Raw genomic sequence first — 26,751 nt, forward strand, 5'->3', positions numbered from 1 at the left:
TAAATAAAATTAAATTATATATAACATATATACATTATATATGTATATGCTCCAAATTCCAAATTTCTTCTTCTTCCTTTTTTTTTTTTTTTTTAATAAGCCCTCAACAGGGATCATGAAATCAGAAGCCAAGGTTAAAATATTAGCAGTCATCTTTTAAGTCAGAGTGCAGAAAAGATCCCCAGTCTGAGCTGTTCCTTGGGACAAGGTGTTCCTTTTTCCCAAGACCAGGTGTGTCGGAGAAGCTGCAGAGACCCCTGGGCACTTAGGGACCCCTGCTAGGCTTTTCCCACCCTATACATAGGGGCAGGGAGCTACAGGTCAGCCCTGGAGGGGTTGGGGGTGGCGGTGGTAGGAATAACGCCAGTGTCCTGCTGAGTAGAAAAGGAAAGGGCAGACCCTGGGCCTCCAAGGCCCACCTGTGGAGTGGACCTGAGATTGCCAGGCTGTGTTCTCTGTCAGCTGGCCCATTGTGATCGAATGTGGGCTGGGCAGTGCCTTCTGTGACTTCAACTCCTGCTTGCTGGAGTCTGGGATACAAGCCATGGTTGTCCCAAAGGACCAGGCAACCTCCACCCCCATGAACTGTTGTGCTTTCATTGCTGAAAGTTGCTCACTGACTGATGGCCGGTACTTTTGTAACAAAAATCATAAACACAGTAACAAAGAGGCAACATTGACCTAGCGATTGTGCTCAGCGCTGGACAAGACACGGTGTAGGTGGGCAGACAAGCTTCACACGTGCTGGGCGTAGCACCCAAATGTTGAGAACAGACATGAAGGGCTTGGGAAAGGCATGAAGATGAAGTCTAGGATAGATAAGAGGAATAAACATCTTGTGTCGGGTTGAATTGCTTTATCCTTTTTGGAGGCATTTCATGGTCCATGATTGGGCTCCCGGAAAGAACACATCTAGAGGAGGCATCTGAAGGTGGGTGAGATTTGATGGCATTTGAATTCCATAATTATGACTCTAATTTCTGCAATCAGCTCGAGGCTGTGTTGCTTGCTCTTGCCACCAAAAAAAAAAAAAAAAAATACTATGCAGCGCCGAGCCAAGTCGGATGGAAGTGGGTTAGGGTATTATATAAGCCGTTCGCGGGAGGGGAGATGGTCTTTTATGTGCGTTCCTTTTGCAGCAGCAGCAGCAGCAGCAGCAACAGCAGCGGCGGCGTTGCGAGCGGCTCAGGTTGATTTAGAACACGGATGACAGTGGCCTGGCGCGAGCCCACTGCTGACGAAAGCTGCTTAGCCCGCTCGGTTTCCATGGCGACGGGCCGGAGCCGCGGCGGCGGCGGCGGCGGCGGCGGCGAGGCTGTCAGCGAGCGCGGCGGAGCTCGCGCGTCCGCGGGGGTCTGCAGGAGGCAGGAGAAGGCCGGGGCCGGGGCCCTCGCGGCAGACATGGACTTGCATTGTGACTGTGCCGCCGAGACGCCGGCCGCCGAGCAGCCGTCGGGGAAGATTAATAAAGCCGCTTTCAAATTATTCAAGAAGAGGAAATCGGGTGGCACCATGCCCAGCATTTTCGGGGTCAAAAACAAAGGGGATGGGAAAAGCTCGGGTCCGACGGGGATGGTGAGGAGCAGGACCCACGACGGCTTGGCCGAGGTGCTGGTGCTGGAGGGCGGCAGGAAGGAGGAGCCGCGCGGCGGGGGCGACAGCGGCGGGGGGCGGCCGATCCCCGGGCCCCCCCGAGCCGCGGGGCCCGGCGTGGGCTCGCTGGCCGGCAGCTCCGTGGCCAAGTCGCACAGCTTCTTCTCGCTGCTGAAGAAGAACGGGCGGTCGGAGCCCGGCAGAGGAGAGCCGGCGGACGCGAGCAAGGCCGGCGGCAAACAAAAGCGGGGGCTGAAGGGGCTCTTCAGCAGCATGCGCTGGCACAAGAAGGACAAGCGGGGCCGCGACGAGGAGACGCGGGCGCGCGCGGCCGGCCCGGGCGGCCTCATCCTGCCCGGCTCGCTCACCGCCAGCCTGGAGTGCGTCAAGGAGGAAACGCCCAGAGCCGCGCGCGAGCCGGAGCGCCCCGGCGAGGACGCCCCGCGAGGCCCAGCAGGTGAGCTCGGAGGGGGAGAGGAGGTGCCCGCCTCCGCCGGCCGCGCCCCAGCGCGGAGCTGCCGAGAGGCCGGGAGCCCCGGGGACCCCGGCGACAAAGGCGCCCGGGCGGAGGACGCCGCCGCGGCGCACCTGCGCGCCGAGAAGCCCCGCGCACCGCCCGAGCCGGGGGCCGGCGAGGTCCGCGCGGCCGAGGACGCTTCCAGGACAGGTGACGTTCCGATAAAGACTGTCCCCCTTGTCGACTCCGAACGTGGCAGCGGCCGGGCGCCCGCCCTCCCTGACCCGTCTTCCTCTGTTGATCCGCCCTCAGACCCATCGGCAGATCGTATTTGTTTGATGTTTTCTGACGTGACTTCACTGAAAAGCTTTGACTCTCTTACAGGCTGTGGAGATATTATTGCAGACCAAGAGGAAGAGGCAGGTCCCAGCTGTGACAAGCATGTCCCCGGGCCAGGCAAGCCAGTTCTCTCTAAAAAGAACCCCAGCGTGGTGGCCTACCAAGGAGGCGGCGAGGAGATGGCCAGCCCGGACGAGGTGGACGACACCTATCTCCAGGAGTTCTGGGACATGCTCTCCCAGACCGAGGACCAAGGACAAGCGCCCCAGGAGGCAGCGGCCAAGGCGGCCCCTGCGCTGGAAACCAAGGGGGTGCCCGAGACCTCCAAAGACGCCAGGTGTGTGGAAGCGGCCAAGGACGTGTCCTCGGTCAAGCGCAGGAGGCTCAACCGGATTCCCATTGAGCCCCCTCCGAAGGAGGAGCCCAAGCACGTGGAGAAGGAGCAGCAGGAAGGCGTCCCCAACAGTGACGAGGGATACTGGGATTCGACCACTCCAGGCCCCGAGGAAGACAGCACGAGTGGTGGTAAAAAGGTGAGCATCGCCCGGGACAGCTACAGCGGAGATGCGCTCTACGACCTCTACGCCGACCCGGACGCAAGCCCAGCAGTCCTTCCTGCCAGCGAGGAGACGCCCTGCTTGTCCCGGTTAAAGCCCGTGTCTCCAGGCACCATCACCTGTCCACTGCGAACACCAGGCAGTTTGCTGAAGGACTCTAAAATACCTATCAGCATCAAGCATCTCGCGAACCTTCCATCCAGCCATCCTGTTGTGCACCAGCAGCCAGTTAGGAGTGAGATGCCCAGAACAAAAATCCCAGTTTCCAAAGTGCTGGTCCGCAGAGTCAGCAGCCGGGGCTTGGCTGGAACCACCATCAGGGCAGCGGCGTGCCACGACAGTGCCAAAAAGTTGTGAGGTCTCCCAGGCCGAGGTGGATGAGCCACATGTCAAGGAATACAACTTTTCTCTGGAAACCACTAAAATTAAGTTTTGCTTCCCCTAAAGAAAGTCTTGTAGGCCCGCCCCTGCTGCAGAGCCTCGACGGGGAGGTCTTTGTGCTGTGAGCAGGGGCAGGGTACAGCAGAGAGAGGGATGCTACACTTGGGATTCTCCTCTCCAGATAAGTCCCTGAGAATTATTTTCAAGCACTTTTTTTCTTTTTTACCTGTTTAAAAATCTTTTTTTTTTTTTTAATTTTTCCTTTAATGCACTGAACACTTGGAAGTCACCTTTACTTGCCTTTGCAGAAAACAGGACTTAACCAAACCTAAGTTAGAGTCACGCCAGGATATCAGGCTACACCAGCGTGCAGAAGGCCTGGAGGAACCACTGCAGAACCAGAGCAGCTCCCCTCTTCCGGGACACGTTTCCTTCCTTCTTTCCTTTTCTTTTCTTTTCCAGGAAAAAAAAAAAAAGACCCTTTGCTGTATCACTGTGTGGAAAACACCTACAAAGCTGAAAGCACCAGGTATTCACCTGATGAGCAGAAGGGATCCTTGATTGGCCGAAAACTTCCCTATGTTGAGTTGCTAGGTATGAAATAGGTAAATACCTACCATTAGGAAAATAAAGGAGAGTTTTTGGTTGGTTTAGAGTATTTGTTTGGAGAGAAATAAAAGGCTCAGCAAAGCAGGTTTTTGCATTTTTTTTACCCCCTCCCCCAGTGCAGAAATCAGGATCAGGGAAAGATTCCATTAAATGCCAATAGATAGTCTTTTATAAACTGAAACCTTCTAATGTGAAGATAATGCATATTTTACAGTTTATCCAGCTGTTGACATTTTATAATCTGTCAATAACGTAGAATATAAAATCTGGTCTTATAGCTAGGTATGATGACTGTCCCCAAACCATTGGTGTTCTTTTATGTACTGTAATGGGAAGCAATTCTGGTTTTGTTTTATATGGGGTGTCCAGTTCTCAAAAACAAACAAACAAACAAACAAACAAAAAGCTATTGTTTTGATGTCCCAGAGGAATGGCTCTGCCTTGTCTTGGGTGAGAGTCTGTTTTTCACTCCAAATCCTAGTTTACAGAGATTTTTACCTTGATTATAAAATTTTGGATCCAACCGTTCTTCAATATGCTGAGTCCAAAATGAGGAACACATAAAGAAAAACAATAGAAAGATATAGTTTTTCATATCATTTGACTTTTGCTTTATAGACTTATGACTGAGACATGTATGTTCAGAGTATGACATTGGCAAGTTTATGTATTGTAAACACTTTATGCCAAGTTTTTTTTTGAAAAGTGGCTTGCTTATATGTATGTTTTCTAATATTTCAGATGAAACATTTATTTCAGAAAGGGTTATTCTATACCTAGATAGTTTGAATGAGAAACTGAAGCAGTTCCTAGAATGCTGTTAGTGTCTGATGATTAAATTAATATCCTTTTTGAAATGCACTTCGGTGTATTTAATCAAAAGACCAGAGCTTCTACTAGGAGCTGATTCATCGTATCAGGAAGATTATACATATTCAAATGAAACTACACATATGTAAATGACATGAACACTTCTGTATAACTCTCATTTTCCAGAGAGATTGCCTAAGTAATGAACTGTTACGATGTGCTTTTTAAATTTGTTTTCCGTTTTGTAAAGGAAAGAAGAAGGCTAGTTAAATATATGAAAACCTATTTTAATAATATGAAGAAAGTAACAAAATAAACGGGCATCAAAGGAAAACACGTTTGAGCCAGTAGCAGAAAACAGGCCATTCCCCATTTTAAATTTGCAGTGATTCAATTAGAAGAGGCGGTAGAGGTTTGCTGAATTTCTTTATTAGTCAGAGGACTGGCTTTTATCGCATTGTCTCAGATCCTTAACATTATTTCAAAGTAATGTTTTAATACTTGATTTCCTTGTGTGTATAGATGAGGCCCTATATACAGACACAGCCTTAAGCATTCTAAACACATCACCAGGAATTCATACGAGCATCTCCCACTCACACGTGCTCATGCACTCAACTGTGTGCAAACTAACAGACAAAAGACAACTCCTATAGATTTGGAAATATTTTAGAGATTATTTCTGTCTTGAGAAAAGGATTTAAATTAGATTTCATGCTAATATTACTGTTTAGACTCAAAATACATTCATTTTCCCCCAGTGAATGGAGAGAGAATAAATTTTATTCCTAGCTGTAAAACAAAGGACCTTTATTTCCTTTTTGTGCATTTTTCTGCAAGGGTTATGTTCTCCTTTGCATGAATCGACCGCAAAGTTATGCTTGTTCATTTGTTCAGTTGTACAGGAAAGTTAAGAGTACCTGAAAAACTGATGAGAATAGTTTGTAAAAGGGAAGGCAATCTATTTCTTAAGCACTAGAAGAAACTATCTTTGTTTTCACAATTTTAGGACTTTTTTCCTCACTTACACCATTATGCTGTGTCTTTTCTTTATAAGTAAAGGAAAATGTTAGCAAAGTTTACCTTAATTTCCCCTGACCTGTCAATTAACAAGTTATGAAAACATTAAAAATATTTTTTAAAATTCTTTTTTCCATATTTTCCATTTTTTAAACCCTATATCTTTACGAATTGCACCCATACCAGTCAAATGACGGATTTGGACAATGAAATAAATGACCTCCATCTCTTGGTGGGAAATCACTGGCAGGAAGAGTAGATTGTCAATCTTTTCCAACTGTGAAAAAAGGGATCTTAGTTGCTTTCTTGTGCCAAGGACTACTTTCTCTCATTTGTGTTCATGGAGATTGTTTTTTAGAATTTTGCTAGATTTACATTCTAATTTTTAGTAATGCATTATCTAATGATCTTGTGGGGATTATACAGGCCCATATTTGCTGACTTTTTAGGGGAAGGATTGGATACGGGCTAATGACATCTTTCCTATGTATGTATGATTCTAAGATACTTAGTTGATTGAGTTTCTTTCGTCAAACAGTTGCCCAAATTAGAGAGGAAAAAGCCAAATCAATTGTTGGACCAGAATTTATCAGTCAGTTTAATAGCTCTGCACAAAGACAGCCTGACTTTAATATCTACATTACTCGTACAATGTTTCTTGAAACCATCTGCTTTAGTACTCATGGTGGTTGATGCCTTTATTCTCCCATTAGCACCAATTGGGAGAAATTTTACTACAGCATCTTAAATAATCATAAGAGGACATAGATTTTTATTATTTTACCTAATAACAACAATGGAATATAGAACATTAAGGGCTTCCTTTAAATACATTTTCCACAAACTATCTGCCTGTTTAAATAAAGTCTTTAACATCTATGATAACCTTATGGTTATGACTTACTGAGTTTAAAGGGTTTATTTATTAATCTCAGAAGTAGTATTCAGGTATTTGCATTTAAACAAATATGCAAATATCCCTTTGCTTACACAATTATCAAAGTAAAAAGACGGTATCAGGTATCAAGATTTCTTTGATCTAAGAGTCCTCATTATTTACATCTCTGTCAGATTAATTTTCAAGGGAGACTCTTTCCTGTTAGCTTGTGTGAAGAGTGTGAACAGGTTGGTTCACGTAGCTCATCATGTTTGCCAAGTGCCCTCAGACAGCAGTGATGGGACACTTCACATGGTGTTAGCATGTTCGGACCATCTGCATGGCGGAAGCCATTCTCTGCTTTCAGTTATTCTGAATTTCTCTCCTGAATTACAAATACATGGACTTGGCTGCTCTGTGCTTGGCTTCTACTGAGAGATGTTCCAGTACATGCACATATGCTTTGCTCCCCTTACTGTTATGAAATCAATTCAAGTATTTTGTGCTATTAAACATGAGGATGAAAGCATCACAATTGCTTCTTCTTGCCACTGAGGATAGCCAGTTAAGAGTATCTGGGTGAAGTAACAGGAGTCAGCCAAATACCTCAGATAACCCAGTTTGCCTCGCCCCTTCTCTAGGCAGATCCAGAAATAAACAACGCAGTTCTTATTTGTGTAAACCCAGCCTTAGAAATTTCCAATTTATTCCACAAAACTATTTTAAAAAGAGTTGGGAAACAGAAGGTTACTATGGCAGACTGGTATCTTACACAGCCTGAGCGGGAAAGCAGAAAACAAGCGTGTGCTCCGTAAAAAGCAGCAAGCTGTAGCATTGTCAGTGTAACGTGTGAGTGCGGGTCCCCTTCCGCAGGCGGCCGTTGACTGCGCCACCTCTCTTGCTCTGAAGACTTGCTGACGGCTGTCCTGGATTCCTTCTCAAAGAGCCTTTCACTGTGATAGCGGTTTAAAGGAGACAGTTTGTTGCCACAATAGCCACTTCTAAGGAATGTTAATATCTCACTGCAGATAATGTTTTTAAGAGGTGATTCAGAAAGATACTTTCATGATTACGGAAAGGAGTTTCTTCTCGAACTGCAAAAGGAAAGATTAAAATAGTCACGAAGCCTCTAGAACTGAAATTGGGTACCTTTTACGATTGATATTTACTTTAATCCAACGCAACACATACTTATGGGGCATACGTATACTGTATCTAATACTAAATAAAAACCATTCAGTTTGGAGCTCACCTATAGCTGTGCTGTAACTGGATTTTCTTAATATTCATTAAAAAACACCTTTATTTTATTTTACCTTTTTTTGTATTTGTATCTGTTGCTCATAGTTCGTGGGGTGGAGCAGAGTGGCGTGAGGTTGAAGAAGGATGGTAAGAATTAAACCACAGAAATGCCTCTAAAAAATAGTAATTATAACCATAGTTAACATTTGTTGAATACTTACTATGTGCCAGGTGCTGCTAGGAGCTTTACAAATAATTACTCAGTCCTCTTAACAGCCATATGGGGTGGGTAATATTGTCTCCCTGGTATGGCATCTTTCATTCATCCTTTTTGTTTGTTTTTATCCCTTTCCAGCTCTTTCTCCCCTCCCCCCAGTCTCTGGGACAGGGATACAAACTCTTTAGTGACTTTCAGTAATACAAGAGCTGAGAACTGCTTCATGTCATTACCAGCTCACTTTCAACAGAAAGAGCTAAGCCATGTCCGTGCAGCTGGAAATTGCTTTGTGTCTGAGATGATGGTGCTCACAGTCACATACGGGGAAACCCGCCACTGTTCTACAGTTAGTAGGCGAACAGTTGGCCTTCCCTCTGAAGTGTCCTCTCCTTTCCAGGATTAACATGGAAAGTACAGAAATCTCTTCTGTTGTCATGGTAATACTTCTTCCCTGACAGGATTTCAGTCATTCCAAGCACGTTTGTTTCATTCGTTGTTTTCCTACCATAAGCCCAGTCTAGGCATGTTCTGGGTGTTCTGTGTGTGCTCTTTAAATTGTAGTAGGAACATTGAATACGTTCTTAACAGATTTAAAGGTCTCCCCTCGTAACAGATTTTTAAGTGTGCGACACAGTGTTGTTAACTCTGGGCACAGTGTTGCACAGCAGCTCTCTTGAGCTTATTCATCGTGCAGGACGGAAACTCTATGCCCGCGGACAAGCAACTCCCCATTTCCTCCACCCCAGCCCGCAACCACCATTCTGCTCTCTGCTTCCGTGAGTTTGACTGTTTTAGGTGCCTCACATAAGTGGACTATCACGCAGTACTTGTCCTTCTGTGACTGGCTTATTTAACCGAGCATGATGTCGTCCAGGTTCATCCATGCCGTCGCATATCGTAGGATTTTCTTCTGTTTTTAAAGCTGTATATATATACCACATTGTATATATATACCACATTGTGTGTATATATATATACCACATTTTTTTAGCCACTTGTCTGTCGACAGACATGTAGGTTTTTTCCGTATCTTGGCTATCGTGAATAATGCTATAGTGAACATGGGAGTGAAAATAGCTCTTCAAGATCCTGATTTCAGTTCTTTCAAATAAATATCCAGAAGTGGAATTGCTGGGTAATATGGTAATTCTATTTTTAATTTTTTGAGGAACCTCCATACTGTTTTCCAAGTGGTTGCACAATTTTACATTCTTACCAATGGTACAGAAGGTTCCAGTTTCTTCACATCTTCACCAACCCTTGTCATCTGTGTTGTTTATTTAAATGGCAGCTATGTGAGTTATCCTTTGCCTTAATACAGTTCTGAACACCAGAAATAAGCACTTAACTCTTTCAAAAGTAGTTCATCCTATGTTCTGTCTACAGCCATTGAATCCTGGTCTATACTTTCTGATTCATTAATTCATTCAGTAGTTATTGAACACCTTCAATAAGCCAGTCACCATGAATGTGAGTATTTTATATTTAATTCTAATAACTTAACATATCCCATATGTTTACTATGGTGCCAGAGATGATGCTCTAGCTTTATTTTACATTGTTATCTTTACTGTTCACAAGAACCATGTAAGGTAGGTATTGGTAAACTGGGATAATTTTTGGAAATTATTCAATAATTGGGTAGAGTAACCTTCTGCTCCGTGTGAAGAGATACATTTTAAATAAAATATAGCCTCGGTTCCTAGTTATTTGAGATGTATTAAACTTTATCAGACACTTTTACACCTGGATCATTTAATAAACTAAAGCAGAAATACTAAAAATGTCTGGTCCAGTTGCATAGGGGGATGGGATAGACACACAGAAAATACTTATTAATGTGTCATGAAATGGCCCCAGGTGGCCTGTAGGAATTAATGAACCTCCTCAAATATCTACATTACAATCATTGATCTCCTACCACACATTTATTTCTAAATAAAGGAGGAGAAATGCTAACAAAGTAATATTTAACATTTTCATTGCTTCCAGGATCAATTTAACTGAACATGGAGGATCTGATAGTGGTAGATTTATCAAGAAAGTCAGGGAAAATTCTTTTGATGTTATAGGCAAAGAAAATTCCTGTCATTTTTGCTTGATACCAGCTACCTAGCAGGCTCACTGTGAATTTCAGGTTTTGCCCAAGTTATTTACACGAAGTATCTCAGTGTAACATAGGGAATTGCAGGTTATTTGAAAATAATAACAAAGAAAACCCAAATGAGAAACTCCATTTCTATAATTAGTTTTCCTGAAAGTCAGGCATGTCTTTGAGGACAAGCTTTTGGCTGTATTATTTTTGTGCACAGGAGGAAAATTGTTAGTAGGTTTATAGATATTATTTTTATAATAGAATGTTAAATCCCTGAAAAACATCAAAAATTGTCTCCTAAAACTATGTTTTAAAAATGGATTCTAAATAGCAATAGGGTCTTTTCTCCCTTCTCCACTCCAATGGTTTAATGGGATAGATGAATCGATGTTTATATTTTTAAACCTGTAAATATTTTATTTTGGGTATTTTGTACATTTGTTGATATAATTCCATCTTGTGAATATGTACCATTGTGCATGTTGCTGTTTTTCATAGTCACTCTTGTAATGAATGTAAGAAGCTTGGACTAATAGCACTTTTCTTGTTTCATTCAAACATCTTAAAATGAAAATACAACACTGCCATTTTAACTGTTGTGTTTAATTCAGTCAATAAATTTTGTTGCTTCTTTGCATTTAAAGTGAATTCTATTGGTTGTTATTTCTCCAGGGTCAATTTTATTTCCAGCCTTTTCAATTTTTAGAAATTATACTAGCGATGGTGATAATGACAATGAGATGCGTGTATGTGACCTGTGGGAAGACCAATGGGTGGCCCACATTTCTTTCCACACTTTGTAAACAAGTGAAAAATTACTGTTTGGTGTGGGCAGCTGCCTTTTGAAAAACTTGTTTGTTATTCTGACTTTGATCTGATTTCTGAACCCTTTACTCAGAAAATCACCATCCCTTATAATCCCTCATGAGGCCTGCTAATCTGTGACTGAGAGGTAGCAGCCACACTAGGCCACTAGAGCCTTTCTAAAGACTTTGTTTGTTTTGGTGTTGGTGATGTTTCCACTTCCTGTGTCTAACAGGTTTAAATTCATAGTATATTGAAACTCAGTTTAAAGAATAATGAGGTTGTGTCATTTTGTAATTTAAAAATAAGAATTAAAGGCTGCATAAATTATACTTCCCTTAAAATACGCTTGTTCACACCACAATGGCTTACATTTCTCTTAAATACAAAGAAAAATTCATATTTATCTGTAGAACATGATGAAGACAAACTTTCAAAGGGGTCACAGTAAACAATCAGGGTAAATAAATATGCATTATTCAAATCAGAAATAGTGAGATGGGAAGCTCACAAAATCTCTACTCCCTCCCCACTCTCTCCCTGCCCCTTCTCTTCTCTTCTTCTCTTTTCCTAAAATTAACATGGAAGGTACCTCGAGATAACTTAACCCAGTCTCCCTTCAGTGAGGATGTGAGGAAATTAAAGCTCAGAGATGCCACGAGACTTACCTGAATGAAGTCTTTGAAGGTGTGGTAAAAAGAGCCCAAGTTTGGGAATCAAATAGAACCTGGGTTTGAATTCTGGTTTGGACACTTCCTGGCTCTGTGAATCAAGGCAAATTCCTTAACTTCTGTGAGCCACAGTTTTTTACCCTATAAAATGAAGATAGTGAGATTTAATTCATAGGGAAGTTGTACCAATATTAACTTTCAGAAACATAGGTGTCCAAGACATAGTATGGACATGTTTTTCATATATGTTAACTTAGCTCCTTTTGTTTTAAAAAAAGGCATTTGTGAAAATTAAAACTTCATGGGTTAGGGTTAAAATATTCTTCAACAGAGAACTTGCTTTGATATAGGGTAGAGATAAATATGGTCTTCTCTGATTGGGCTGGAGTTGTAGAGAGACAAAGTATGCTTGTGTAAAAACTGGGAAACAAACAGCAGTGGAGGTGGTCTTGAGTGTGTATTATTCTGAGACATGTGACTCTGAAATTAAGAGGCCACCTATGATTAGGAGAGACTGTGGGACTAGAGGCCTAGTCTATGTAGAAGTCCAGAGTAGTGGCTGAGTTGCCAGGGAGTCAGCAGCTAACAGAGCAACAGCCAGATGCAATGGTGGTCACTCAGAGTGGAGCTTCTCCCAGACAAGAGGATGGGCTCTAATAGCGCAGCCATAACTAAAGGCAGATAGCTGGGTGGTTTAGTACGGGGGACATAAATCACTGGTGCCTTTAACCCAAAAAAATGTAACTATGCAGCCTTGAGCTATAGCTAAGCTATAGCTATAGCCTTCTGCTATTTCAAGCAATGAACGAGCAAGGTCTGAGCTCTGTCAATCTATTGCATCATCCCCTCGGTCAGCATCAGCTCCTGAACACGACTCACAGACAGTCTGCCCTGAGTGGGACGTGGAATTATGGAATTTATTGATGATACTGTCTTTACACTATTATACATGGCACCCAGACTCAAGGCAACCTCACTCGCGCTCAGTCAGAGAAATACCATGTATTCTGAAACTGAGGGAGGTATTTATGCTGGGCTCGCTGTTGGACAGATGTCAGCCTCCAGCGTGGGCCTTCTCAGAGAACTCTTAAGGATGTACACAATTTTTACCTTTTATGCTGTTTTCACTGTGTGCAGAGCTTTAACCCTAAAGGTTAGAGTCCTGAGGAACAAGAGTTTAATGTCATAAATCTAAACCAAGAGAAAAAAAGCAACGGAAAGCTGCCCCTTGAGTTTTCCCCAAATACCTAGGCCTTGTGCCCTCAGAGTCCTACACACTCTAGGATATGTTAGGTGCTCATAGGCAGCAGGGGCGGGGACGGAGACAGTCCCAGGGAACAATAGCAGCATGGCAATAAGCAGGGCCTGGGGCTGCAGCTAGACCCCTTTCTGCTTGTATTTTTGGGTTGAAGCAGCAAGGTGTGTATTCATGGTCCACTGGGCAGTGGGTTGGGTGTTCCCACTTAAGATCAGCCCTTCTGTGTTTTTCTGGCTCTGGGTCTATGACTTCAGAGGTCATTTCCTCCCCAGCTCCTAAGATCTTTGTACACCCATGCCCTGGGTAAAAGAGGCTTTTTAGAAGGTCACTGAGGGTCTTGGATATTGTTCCCCAGAAGAGTATTTTTCTGCCACGATCTGCCTCTGTTTCAGCGTTGTCAGTGGACGTGGGCACTTTGTAGAGGATTCTGGTTCTCTTGGGCAGCCGAGAGGCAACTCTTAACCAGGTACTGGAGTGATCCCAGGCTCAATGTCACATTCTTGTTGCAGTTTTACATCTGACAAAACTGTCACATCTGTCACATGTGACAGTAAATGGGTTCATGCCACTTGGCTGGGAGTTCTTAGTGTGTTAGGCTCTGGGCTAGGCGTGGTGGGGCGGGTGAAGTGGGCCATTAGCCTCTCTGCCAAGGCCAATGACGCTTCCCCATAAACTTCCTGCGTGCAAATCTCTGCCTCGATGTCACTTCCTAGGGAACCCCAACCTCAGATATCACTATTTCCATTTCCAATGCAAAAGTGAGGCTTAGAGAGCTTAAGTATTTCTGGCAATACAGAAGGTTAGCTAGACTTGAACAATTTTTTGTACAGAACACTTAAAAACCAGACAGAATCCATTTTTATTTCTTTAAATGTATAATTGAGCTGTCAAGGCAGGGAGGCCAGAAACCCCCAGATGTAACTACTGATCCCTGCAGGACTCTGGAGCTTTTGGTTCCATGCTCGAGAATGGGTTGGGAAACACAAGGGGGGTGGATCAATCCACAACCAGAGGGAAGGACTATTTTTTATATCTTTTTTGGCAACTGACAGGTTAAGTAGACACAAAATCAGTAAGGATAAAGGAAATTAGAGCAACACATTTGAACATATTCATAACCCTGGACCAAATGATTAGAGAGTTCACATTCTTTTCAAGTACAAATAAGACATCTATGAAAATTGACTACGTTCTAAACCATGAAGTCTTGACACATTTCAAAAAATCAGTTCCACACAGAACATGTCCTCTTACCACAACACAACTGCACTAGAAATTACTAATAAAAGGATAACTAGAGTCAATCCATACATCTGGAAATTTTTAAAATGTACATTTCAATAACTCATAGATCAAAGAATAAATCAGTATGCATATTAGAATACAATTAGATGTGCGTAATTATGAAAACAGTATATATTAAGACATGAAAGATAGCTAAAGCTGCACTTAGAAGGAATTTTATGGCTTCTAATGCTTAGATTATAAAAGATAAAAAGCTGAGGATTAATGAGTGAAGAATCCATTTTAATCAAACGTAAGAAGTTAGAAAAAGAATAACAATAAATCCATAGAACGAATATATAAGAAATATGAATAAGAGCAAAAAGTAATAGAACAGAAAACAAAGATACCCTAAAGTGGATCAACAAAGATGAAAATTAATTCTTTTGAAAAACAAGTAACAATATTTATTAAGAAAAACATAGAAAAGATACAAGTAAGATTTAGAATGATACGGGCATACCTATAGTTGCAGCAGAGATAAAAACGTAATGCAAGAATGTTATAAATATTATGCCAAAAAATTTTAAAGTTTAGACAAAACACATACATCCCAAAATTAAATAAATAAATAAATAACCAAAAGTGACTTGAGAAGAAATAGATAACTTAAAGAGTCCTAAAACTATTAGAGACATTGAATTGGTAGTTAAACTCTCCCCCACCAAACAAAACAAAACAGAGCAGTAAAACCAGACGGCAGAACGGACATCTCGCCAAACATCTAATGATCGTGCAATTACAATCTAACACAATCTCTTTAAGAGAATGGAAAAGGGAAAACACTGTTCAATGCACAATCTGAGGTTAGCAAGAAAAGAAAATTACACACACACCTCTATAGTGGACTGCACCATTTTTATGTAAGCTATTAGAAAAAATGGAATCTAGTAGTCTGTAAAGCCAACTGCACGTCATGATCAAGGTGGCCTTATTCTAGGAAAGCAAACGTGGCTCACCACCTAAAAACCCTATAAATACAATTCACCACTTTAAGAGATTTAAGGAGAAACATATATCTCAAAGAGGTAGATTCACATGCCTGAAGCAGTTCTCAGATCCTTTAACAATTCTAGAACTTGGACACCTGATTCTTGTCCTATTTCTGAAGCACTCGAGCTCCTCAAGACGATGGGTTTCTTCACACTACAACTTTAAATGTTTTGTCGAGCAGCAATATTTTAAGCAATTGCCCATATTTCATTCAATCTGAGGTGCTATAGATGCACCTTTCTTTCATGTATCACAAAGAAAGAAAAAAAATGTTACCAATTATAATTGTAAGACACAATTATAATTGATTGTTGCACCCAACTTCAGAGATGTAAAATTGTGAAAATGTGCATCTTAGAATGGATGAAATATTGATGTATTTGTTAAAAGTTTTAACAATAATATTCTTCCTCTTCACTTATCAGAGCAGTGAAAGTTTTTGTGAAGAAGGCAGTTACCTACAGACACCGAAAGTCCAGACATTGGGAAGCAATTGATATTTAGTGAAGAATGGACCACGCAGACCCAATCAAGGTCTCAAACTTTAGGAAAAATTGTATATTCCTTTTTGTATAGAGTTACACAATTTTCATGAAATGAACATAAAAAAAAAACCTCACACCTACCCAATATTATTTTATAAGCTTCTTAACTTTGAAGAAAGTGAAGGCCTGCGAGCTCGACATCTTTGCCTCTTGTCTTTCCTCACTGAACAGGCCTCCCAAGTTGGCAGGCAAGAATACAGTGATCACCGTTTTATCTTTCCCTGTCAGCTGCTAGCACCTCAGTGTGTCCCAGAAGACACCAATGTCTCACAGATCTGTGTCTCTTACTTCTTTGCAGATGGTAATGTGTTTCTTAACAAGCTTATAGCTCTTTCTTTTGCCCAGGGACTGCTTTTCAGGAGATTCGAGTCACATCTTGTTTTCCCAGTCTTCCAGAAACACACCAGGCCCGATACGTGACCACACTCAACAATATTGGGCTGCCTGGTGAATGTCAGGTGAATTTCTTCTCTTCTAAGTGGAATGCCCCATCCACCGGCAAGTCCAAGCCAGGCATTTGGTTCAAAGAGCGATGGTTTAACAATAGTAGTGTCCCTCAGCCTGAACGTCTTTAAATAGCAATAAAAAATGAAACTGTTCTGGGTTCCACCCTTTCAGATGGTCTATGGTGCCACCAGTCCAAGGACTTGCATCTTTTAATAGATCATTTCTTCTCAGACTTTTGGTTTTAATCTTTCCTTCTCCTTGCCATCTTTATTTTTTGTTCTCGTAACAGCTTTTCTTCATATTGACCTTTAGCTCAAAATTATCTTCTCAATAATTCATTGATTTTCCCTTGGGGGGAAAATCCATACAATACTGGCTTTTTCTGGAAGACTTGTCCTAAGAGTCATGCAAGGTAAACTAGTGTTATTAGGGATGATTGTGGAAAAATGAATGTGTTTAATCTTTGTTCCTGCCTCCTGGGAGATAACCTCTAAATCTTGGGAAATTCCTGAGTGATAGAATTGTTTTGTTATTCATGAGGGGCCCTGGACCATACCTGAGTTTATGCTAATGAGAAGATCTGGGCTTGGGGCTGGTCACACCAGAAAGATCAACCATGTGCTTAGAGCCGTGACCTCCTGACTCCTGACTTCCAGGGAGGGGAAGAGGGCTTGAGTTCAACCACATGGCCAGTGACTTAATCAAACATGTCTGCATAATGAAACCCCCATCAAATCTCTGGACACTGAGGCTTCTCAGGTGAGCTTCTTGGTTGAAGAACACATCTATGTGCCACGTGGGCGACATGGCCTAATTCCAAGGAGAGGGAGCACGAAGCTCTGTGTTCAGGATCCTCCCACGCCTTGCCCAAGTGTCTTTTCATTTGGCTGGTCCCAAGTTGCATCCTTTAAATAACCATAATAGTAAGTATAGCAGTTTCCTGAGTTCTCTCAGTCATTCTAGTGAATTATGAAACATGAGGGGGTCATAGGAACTCCCCAATTTGTAGTCAGTTGGTCAGAAATGTGGGTGACCCAGGACCCCCAAACATGTGGCTGACAAATGTGAAATGAGGACAGTCTTGTTGGGGCCAGTGCCCTCCACCTTGTGGGGGACTGTGCTAACCTGCATGGCTGGCACAGAACTGAAGTGTAGTATCACAGGGATACGGCAACAAGAAAGGCTTAATTTTATCAGGTCTGTATAATACATTTAAAAATTTATTCTTATCATATTATCTATAATAAAGAAATAAAAATCGATAATATGTTCTCATAGCTTCTATGCCCAATTGTTCTGCCAGCTACACTTGTTTTCCAGTTATTTTATGCAGCTTTGTCTCTCTGAAGAGTCACTTTTCTGCTCTTTGCTTTTGGCTTTAACTGGATGTTCCTCAGAGGTGTGCCCCAGGGCAGCACAGCCTGGCACAGCCAGAAGTGGCTGGCCAGCTGGCTGGTTTGGGGATTGTCAGAGATTGGCTTGGGCAAGAGGTGGGGGACCCAACACGATCCCATGGTGCCCAGAGGCCTGAGGACGGATGTGGAACACCTGGGACTCCCCGCCACACTAGGAAGGGCAAGCGAGGTGATCTAGCACCTGGCAATGGACTTCAGCTGCCCGCTTGGCGGACAAGGGTGCGGAGCAGCTGGTGGAGCTCGTGTTGCCAATGGCCAAGGAGCAGGTCTTCGCGGCTCGAGGTACAGCCCCGTTTGGGGTGGGGGCGGCCAGGAGGCCAGGCCCTGATGTCTGCCTTCCCTTTGGTGTGCTTGTCTGTTTCTGGCCAATGGGCACTTTGAGTGGAGTCACTGTCCTCGAGCACCTGCTGATGCAAAATCTCCAGGGCCAAAAAGTACAATCAGAATCAAAACCCATTTGCTTTATTGTAAGAACTTTCATCATGAAAGAAAAGGAAGGGCTCTTAGGCTCTTTAAACCTAATTCCAAGTGTTATAAATGTTTGAAAGGTTTGCAAAAAGGTCTTCAATTTTTTATCCTCCATTTGGGTGAACACATTTTCTCCTGGAGGGTGACTATGAGGAGTTAGAGAAAGAACGCGGAGCCACTCACCGCACAAAACCCAGGAGACAAGCTACGCCCAGGACAGAAGCTCAAGTTTCTCAGAGAAGTTCTGGAAAAGATTTTGCTGGGAAGTTTTATAGAAAGTCAATATCAAATACTTTCCCTGGTTCTTTGTATCCTATTTTTCTTGACATAATTATGATGTATAATGAAGAAAATGTAATGCTGTTTACCAAGTCCCATGTGGCTGTCCCCAGATCCTCTCGTGCTGTGTAAATATTGTCATTTTCTGTGAGTACCACGAGGGGAAAAGCTTGGAGGGTCCTGCTCTTCTCACAGTCATGAGGTCCCCAGACCCAGGTGGGAGTCGCTCATAGTTCAGGGAAACTCCAGACTTCAGTCAGGAATGTCAGTTATTCTCCCTGTTTTACTCTTTTACATCAGAAAAAAATCACTTTATATTGTTCCTTCCCTCAATAGCTATTAAATAATAACAGCAATAGCACCAACATAATACATCTCAATGGATTTTAGTGTGAAAGTCAATAGCAAACACAGGTGAATATGCAGGTTTAATGCATTTTTTATTTTAAAAATTCAGACGGCGATACCGTTGTGTTTCTGATGTAACAAGTGATGACATGGTCCCTTGAGTTTAAATGCTGTCCTTCAAATGGTAGGTGTCCTAGTCCATTTTCTACTGCTTTTAACAGAATACCTGAAACTGGGTGACTTATAAAGAAAAGGAATGTATTTCTTACCGTTATGGAGGCTGACAAGTCCAAGGTGAGAGGCCACGTCTGGGAGGGCCTTCTTGCTGGTGGGGACTCTCTGCGGAGTCCCAGGGCCATGCAGGGGATCACATGGTGAGGGGGTTGGGCTTGCTCACGTGCCAGCTCGGGTCTCTCCTCCTCTTCTTATAAAGGCACCAGTCCCACTCCCCCGATCACCCATTCATCCACTAACCCGTCACTCCATGAATCCATGAATGGATGAATCCACTCACGAGGGTCTGCCAATCACCAATACTACCACATTGGGCATTAAGTTTCAAGGTGAGTTTTGGAGCACAAATACTCAAACCATAGCAGCGGGCAACCCAGTTCAGCAAAAATGCGGTTTCAGGGAGCTCTGAACATATTTCACACAAAGCCCTGAGCCGCCTGAGGCAAGTGAGCAGGGCTTTGGTTCTCCACCCCCGGCAGCTGTCAGCTGGGAGGCTGAGCGCCTGTTTCTGAACTTACTGGCCATTTGGGTTTCTTTTGTGGGCGCTGCCTACTCACAGCTTCCCTTTGCTTCCTCATCTTCCTAACGCCCCTGCTCTCAACCTGCCCCGATAAGCGGCCAATCCAGGTGTTTTCCCAAGCAGGTGCTTCCCTGGTAGAAAATCTGGTGCCAGCTTTTAAAACATTTTCTGCACCCTTGCTGTCTAAGCAATGAAATAAAGGAGCAACCATTGAGGCGAATGGAACGCAGCAAAGGGGACGGCACTGCGGGCGCCAGTGGGGCCCTGCCCGGTCTCCAGGGAGGCTGTCACACCCCGCTCAGGTGAAGCGCTAATGGTGACTTGAGGGAGAGCAGAATATTTCATCCCCAAATGTGTTCTTTGACATGTCGTGTGGTGGCTGTTCAGCGGGCCTGCAGACGGGAGCCCTGCAAAGCCGCCTTCGGTGAGGGAGGTTCGCGTCCACGCGGACGCAGCCCCGCTGCTCCGCCGCCCTCCTGGTCTGGATCAGGAGAGATTAACAGAGTGAGACAGGTGAGCACCGCATGTCCTCACGCACACGTGGAAGCTGAAAACAGTTGATCTCATCGAAGTAAAAAGCAGAACAGAGGGTACTAGAGGCTGGAAGGGCGCGAGAAGGAAAGGAGAGGACAGATTTGTTAAAGGATCCGGAATCACAGCTGGGTAGGACGAGTAAGGCCTGGTGTCCCACAGCACTGCAGGACGACTGCAGTGCCCAGTGATATGTTACAAGGTTTCAGGTAGCCAGAAGGAGGACACCGAATGTTCCCAACACAAAGAAATGATAAATGCATGAGATGATGATATGCTAATTACCCTGATCTGATCACTATACATTATTTGTATCCAAACATCACTGTGTACCCCTGAGTATGTGCAATTATCATTTGTCAATTAAAAAAATAAAATAAATGGTAAATCTAAAAAATAAAAATAAAGGTGTGAAAGGAACATTCACCATGTGTTCTCTCTGAGGGCTGCTCCCCATGAGGCTTCCCCTGCAGAGCAAGACCACCCTTGCCAGCCAGGCCTCCTCTGCTCCCCCTGCCATAACCTGTCCGGCAGGATCCAAGCCCCATTCTTTCTGTGACCTCAAGACGGTATAGAAGCTTCTGCACCCCATTAGGAGCTGAGTAATCACTCTGTGATGGTCCCTGTGTACACATTAGTAGATCTTGTAAGCCTTTTCTCCTATTAACCTCCCTTTTGTGAATTGATTTTTCAGCAAAACCTCAGAGGGCGTAGGGGAAGCTTTTCCTTGGCCCCCGTAGACTCATCTCTGCAATCATCTCTGAAGTTCTGCCTTTGGTTTGCTGGAGCTTCCTCTCCAGGTGTGCCTGCACGCTGCTCCCGTCCCTCCCCGTGCCTGGAGAGGGGACGCAGAAGCCCCACTGCCTGGACCGAAGGCAGGTCAGACTTCGAGGGGAAATAGCTGCTCCAGAGCCCCTGTGGGACCAGGCTGCGGATAGACATCCGTGGAGGCCGCATCCTTCACCTGCGCTTTGCTTCACGCTGTCCTTCCATAAGGAAGCTCCCAGGAGCCCTCCTGCAATCCCACGCTGGCCCGGGAGTCCCCCCTCAGCTCTGCTGCCGGGGAAGCCAGCCTGAGACGGGGAGAAGAGGACTTTTGCCGAGACTGAGATTTCGTGAATAAGATTTGAAGTAGGAAGACAAGGAGGAAGGGAGTGGCGAGGCCGGGGGAGTGAATGTGAGTAAATGCCAATGTGATTGAGGCCGGCTGGCCGCGCAGAGATGGCAGAGCGAGGCGCACCGGCCTCTCAGCGGGAGGAATGAGATGGCTGAGAGACCGCGGGTTGGTGGTTTTCCGATCCCACGAGCGGTAGGCAAGACGTCTGACGGAGCCCGGGAGTTTGTGGTTATGTCCTTTGCCTTTGCAGGGGGAGCCGTGGTTTTGCCTTCTGGGGACCTGGTTTCCGAATGCCGCCCATCAGGAGGAGGCGCCCGCCTCATCAGTCCCTGACACTGCGGTTCTGGTGCAGCACAGACATTTCCTGGCTGTTCATCTGGGCATCCGGTGCAGGGGACGTGGCTTCTCTGGTAACAGGCAGACCGCATTCTAAGAACTAGTAAGTGATGACAGACTTCCCTTTTTATGTGAGTTAATTAAATAATGAACTTAGCAAAATACCTGGCACACAGTAAGTGCTTAATACATGTTAGCTATTATCATGCCTTTAGTGCCAGTTAGAAGTGACAGTGAAAAATTGGGAGTAATTAATCATATGCCTAGAGATTTAAAACCTAATAAGTCGGAGGTTTCAAACACATACGTTATCTCTTGATTTTCACAGTAACCCTGGGAGACAGGTAGGTCAAGGCAGAATTGTTGGAACTAGAATTCCAGAAGTTTGAGCTGAAAGGGGCCTTGGAGATTATGTCCTCCAATCCTTTCATTTTACAGATGAAGAAACTCAAGTCCAAGGATGAGAAACAAATTTCGTCAAGATGGCTTGATGAATAAGGGGGGCAGGTCGCAAGTCAGATGTCCGTCTGGTTCTCGTTCCCAGGGACAGGTGGGATGGAGATGGAACTGGAGAGGAGAAACCTATATTCAAGCTTTTCCTTAACTCCAGGTGAGATGCTCATAATTCCTGAGAAGGCCTTATTAATGAAGGCAAGTGCAGAGGAGGAGGGGAAGATGCAGACTCGAGAGAGATTTAGAAGATAGATAGTAATGATACTTGATGACCAACCGGGTATCACAGAGGGGAGAGAGAGAAATGACAGATGACTCAGAAGTTCCTAATTTGGATAAAGGATAGATGTTGATTAATTGAAATAGGAAATGTTGAATGAAACCAAATGTTGGAAGGAAAATTGATTAATCTGGGGTATTTTGAGTTGTGATGTTTGCAGGACCTTGAGATAAGAATGTCCTATTAAGACAGGCAACTTTGTGTCTGGTGGAGACAGTGTTCAGAAACGTTATACGATAGCACTGGACAACACCAGGGCATAATTTATTCTTTCCTGTATCCTAGGGATATGTGTTAATAAACTGACTTTTAAGGTAGTCACTCACCCAGACCCGTACGCCTCTCTCCCAGAGGATTTTCTCCAAGGTAATAGAAAATACCACCAATAGAATCGCTCAAAATCATGCTTGCTTGGAGCTAACAGAATTGGGATTCAATGTGACCACTGAGCCATCCTTACATGAGATAAGGAGTAATTGAATCGTCTCAATTGAAGATCCCAAGGATCCGCCGTTCTGTTCAAATATATATATATGTTTAATATATACCCACATGCATATATGAGGGCTGTCCAGAAAGTATCCAGCCATTGTTAATGTAACGAGAATGGTTACATGGCTGGATACTTTCTGGACAGCGCTTTTATCCTTTTATACACACACACACACACACACACACACACACACACACATTTCTTTGGTGGACATAACTGTCTGTGTCCACCATTTTTGACAGCTGGATTATCCAACAGTGAACAATTCCATCTTCAGCAGAAGACTGTGAGTCATTTCAGAATGTTATTTACCATTATCTTGGATAAGGAATAAAAAGACAGTTCTTCTCCTCCTTCTAAAAATTTCATATCTTTAGGTGACCTTAAAATATGTTTCTGAAACTTCAGTCTCTGAATTGTACATTTACATGCATGTGGTGATAGAGTAGATTGACTATTAGCTCCCTTTCTAGAGGGCAGAAGTTGGAAAGGTGGAATCTACCTCCCACCCTTCTCTGAAGCTAGGACTCGGGACGAGATTTAGGTTCTGCCAGTAAGATGAGCTTGTGGGAGACCTTGATTAGGAACTGGCTCACCTGAAGACAGTGAACTTCAGGTGGGATTCGATCTGGGTGGTCACAATAGGAGGAGAGAAGAGTGGGGTGCCGGTCACCCACTTTGCCGGCACAGGTCCTGTGGAGGCGGATCATTTTGTGCCAGCAGCTGGGTGACAGCTTTTTATTTGGAGGCTTTCTCACCAGGCAGAGGCAAAACTGTCCTACTGTATGGTGTTGGGTGCCTGAAAATTTCCTCCTCCCATCATGTGAACTCTCTGTCCCCTTGGTGCAGCCCTCTCTGCATAAACTCACTGGCGTGTACCGAGCAGTTTGTCACCAAGAACCTTGACCAGCACCATGCGAAGTGCATGTTTCTAGGGAAACGAACCGTGGACTTTGTCAACTTTTCAACAGGTTTTGTAATCCAAAAAAAGGCTGCACATCATTGGCTTCGGGGATGGAAAGCAGAGGAAGCGCCTCCGAAAGGCGGTAAGATCTACGAGCGGCGCCTGCCAGGACGAATTGAGGCTCAGTCAGCAGCAGCAACTGTGAAAGGGGAAGTGCGGAAAGTAGGCCAGTGCCTTGGCAGAGTCGGGCAGCGCAGGGGCCGCATGCTAATTGCAGTGGGCTGAGAGGGCGTGATGACCGGAAAGTACAGTGAGGGCAGAAATTTCTGAACAGAACATGTTCTGAAGCAAAGCAAAGCAAAGGATAATAGATTGACTGATCTTCCGGAAGAAGGAAAGTTGTTTTTCTCTCTTTCTTCCTCCCTTTCTTTCTTCTTGTGCCTCTCAGTTCATATGCTGCAGATCAAGACCGCGGAGCAGGAGAGACTAAAACTAAAAGTAAGAGGGAGCCATTGATAAAACTACGTCCAGGAGGAGGGCAGGCAGGGGCCAGAGCAGAGGTGGCAGGCTCTCTCTGGACAGGAGGAAGGACACCCCTTATGACTTGCTACAGTGGCGGAGGTGCAGTGGATGAGAAGTCAGAGGAGAGAAGCCAGGGGCTGTGCCTGATGGTTCTCTTTCGTCTTGAGTGTGCAGGGACAGGCTGTGTGCGGCCCGGTGAAGGACTGCAGAGACTGCTTTGGAGAACGGGACAGGGCACTGGATTAGCCAGGACTTCCCTACAGCAGGTCACAGAAAGCCCTGCTCAGACTGACTGGAACAAAAAGCAAAGTCACTGGTTTGTGCAGTGGGAAGTCCAAGCTTAGGGCTAGTTTCAGGTAGGGATGCATCTAGGAGTTCAAACAAAGCCATCAGATCTCGGTTCTTTCCCTCTCTGTTCTGTTGCCTCCAGTTCTCAGGCGCCACTGTTCAGTCCCTGGCAGTGATGGGACTCGTCCTCGAGGATCAAGTGCAGCGAGAAAGAAGGGAGGTTCCGTCCTGGAGGTCATGCCGGAGTCTCGGCATTGACCTGGGTCACGCTGACTTAGGTCTTAAGCTCATCCTTGAACCCATCACCGTGGCCAGGGATTTGAATTACTCTGATTGGCCAGCCCCCGGGACATGTGATCACCTCTGATCCAATCACCGCAGAGTGCTGAAGAGCCAGCCGTGGGTCACCTGTTCCATCCCTGGGCGCTGCGCTGGAACCACTAAACCCAATTTCCCCAAGCGAAGGAAGGTGGGGAAACGGGGCAGAGCAGGTAAGGGCGACAGGTGTAAACTGAACTACGAGCTTGCTTCGGGACAGGCAGGGCTCTTACGTTCTGAAAGTAGAAAGGGAAGCCAGAGTGGGGGAGGGACTTAAGATAACTGTCCTGGGACTGAGGAGAGAGGTACCTATGGATAAAAGATTGGGAGGACGGATTGCACGAATGCATAGTCAAGTCAATTAGCACAGTTTTGAGACTTTTTTTTTAAAGCAGCACTTGGTAGCCAACCCTGGGGTGTGGGGAGCGGAGGCAGAAACGTTGGTAGCGATGGACCTCCAGCAGACAGAGTTACAGCTGGCATTGGAAGTGTCTGTGTCATCCACAGTGTACTGATTTGTGGGAAATTCCTGACTACCCTGAAGGCACTTGTGAGGAAAACACAGAGCATGCGGCAGGTTGCAGCGAAGGGACAGAGGCGAGGTCTCCAGCTTCTCCTGCAGGCAAATTTACTCTCGGGGAAAATGCAACAAGCGCGCTTTGGCCTGATCCCCAGACAGGCACAAACACGGCATTGCTGTGAGGGGCTGTGAGTTGTGCGCCTTCTTGGATTTGATGTGTTCCTGTTAATCACATATAACTAAGCCAGTACTTAAAATAGATGGATCACCGTGAATTGGCATGTGATTTGCACAAAATACGTTTTCAGTTTTAATTTTCTGTTGCTACCCTTGGGATATTCTTCATAGAAGCAATAATCTTTCTTGGTTCCTGATCCCCTCCTCACCCTCTTTCCCAAATTTTCTTGTTCACTCTCTGCAGTAACCACAATCTTCTCTACCACAAATCTACAGTTGAGTCAGAAGAAACACTGAGCCTGGTGGTGAGACCGGACAGTGAGCACTGCAGTAATCCCCGTGGGACAACTTTTGAGAACATGACCTTCAAGGATAGAGATGGAGATAATTATGTATAATGGGAATTACAAAGCAAGAGATTGGCTCATATATTTTAAGCAAATATGTGTATGTTTCCTGACTAATATAGGTTGCGCCATATTTCTTTTTTGTTTGTTTGTTTTTGTTTTTGCATTGAGAAAGGTTTATTGTCAGGTGGCCAAAACAAGGAGACAGGAGTCAGACTCAAATCTGTCCCCCATATTCCTTATAACAGGCATTTCCACAACAACTTCCTAACACACTTTTGTCTCCAATCCTTCCTTGTATCCAGTCCACGTGGCTGTGAGAGTCACCTTTCGACAGGGCGACTCCGACGAGGCTGCAACTTGATCAAATACTCTTTCTGTCTAGAGAATAAAGCTCGAATCTTTATGGTCTTCTGGATCCTTCAAAATCTGTCCTCAAACATCTCTTTCATTATTTTAACTTTCTATGTTTCAACATTAAATATTTCAACACACTGAAAAGCTGAGAGAAGAATATGATAGACATCCAAGTGCCCACAGCCAAGGTTAGACCGTGAATTGGTTTGCTACGTTTGCTTCAGATTGTTGTTTGAAAGAGTTTACAGATACTCTTAGAGATAGAAGAATAAAACAGAAAACAACCAACCAGTGTTTTTTGTAATATCCCACACTACTCAACACAATGCTCTGATGTCAGATGTATGGGTGTTTTCCCCTCACACTAAGCAGTTCTCCAGCAGACACCAACTAGGTGTCTTCTACTTGGATTCAGTTCTGACACTATCTCCAGGAGGTAGCATGAGATCCCACAGGTTAAGGGCTCAGTCCCACAAGACTGCCCCCTACTTCAGATGGCAATCATAACACGCAGGTTGTGACCTGTGCTTCTGATCAGCCAGCTATATATCGGGGTTCCCATGACCCCCTCCTCGGATTTGATCAATTTGCCAGAGTGGCTCACAGAACTCAGGGAAAGACTTTACTTACACTCTCCTGTTTACT

At 44.4% G+C, this 26,751-nt stretch overlaps 1 protein-coding gene across 2 annotated transcripts; it reads left to right on the forward strand.

The window, feature by feature from the left end:
• Nucleotides 1-678: 678 nt before the first annotated feature.
• On the forward strand, nucleotides 679-3,789 carry AMER2 (APC membrane recruitment protein 2). 2 transcript variants are annotated; one of them, XM_012649885.1, is made up of 3 exons: nucleotides 679-931; nucleotides 1,167-2,050; nucleotides 2,435-3,789. In XM_012649885.1, exons 2-3 carry the CDS (start codon nucleotides 1,207-1,209, stop codon nucleotides 3,301-3,303), a joined length of 1,713 nt encoding a protein of 570 aa, XP_012505339.1. In that variant the 5' UTR covers nucleotides 679-931; nucleotides 1,167-1,206; the 3' UTR covers nucleotides 3,304-3,789. The 2 variants fall into 2 exon arrangements, with proteins under 2 accessions (XP_012505339.1, XP_012505338.1); XM_012649884.1 differs by having other exon boundaries at nucleotides 762-931; nucleotides 1,167-3,483.
• The last annotated feature ends 22,962 nt before the right edge of the window (nucleotides 3,790-26,751 follow it).

The sequence above is a fragment of the Propithecus coquereli genome, unplaced genomic scaffold (assembly GCF_000956105.1).
Source record: "Propithecus coquereli isolate 6110/MARCELLA unplaced genomic scaffold, Pcoq_1.0 Scaffold306, whole genome shotgun sequence".
Taxonomy (NCBI): Eukaryota; Metazoa; Chordata; class Mammalia; order Primates; family Indriidae; genus Propithecus; species Propithecus coquereli.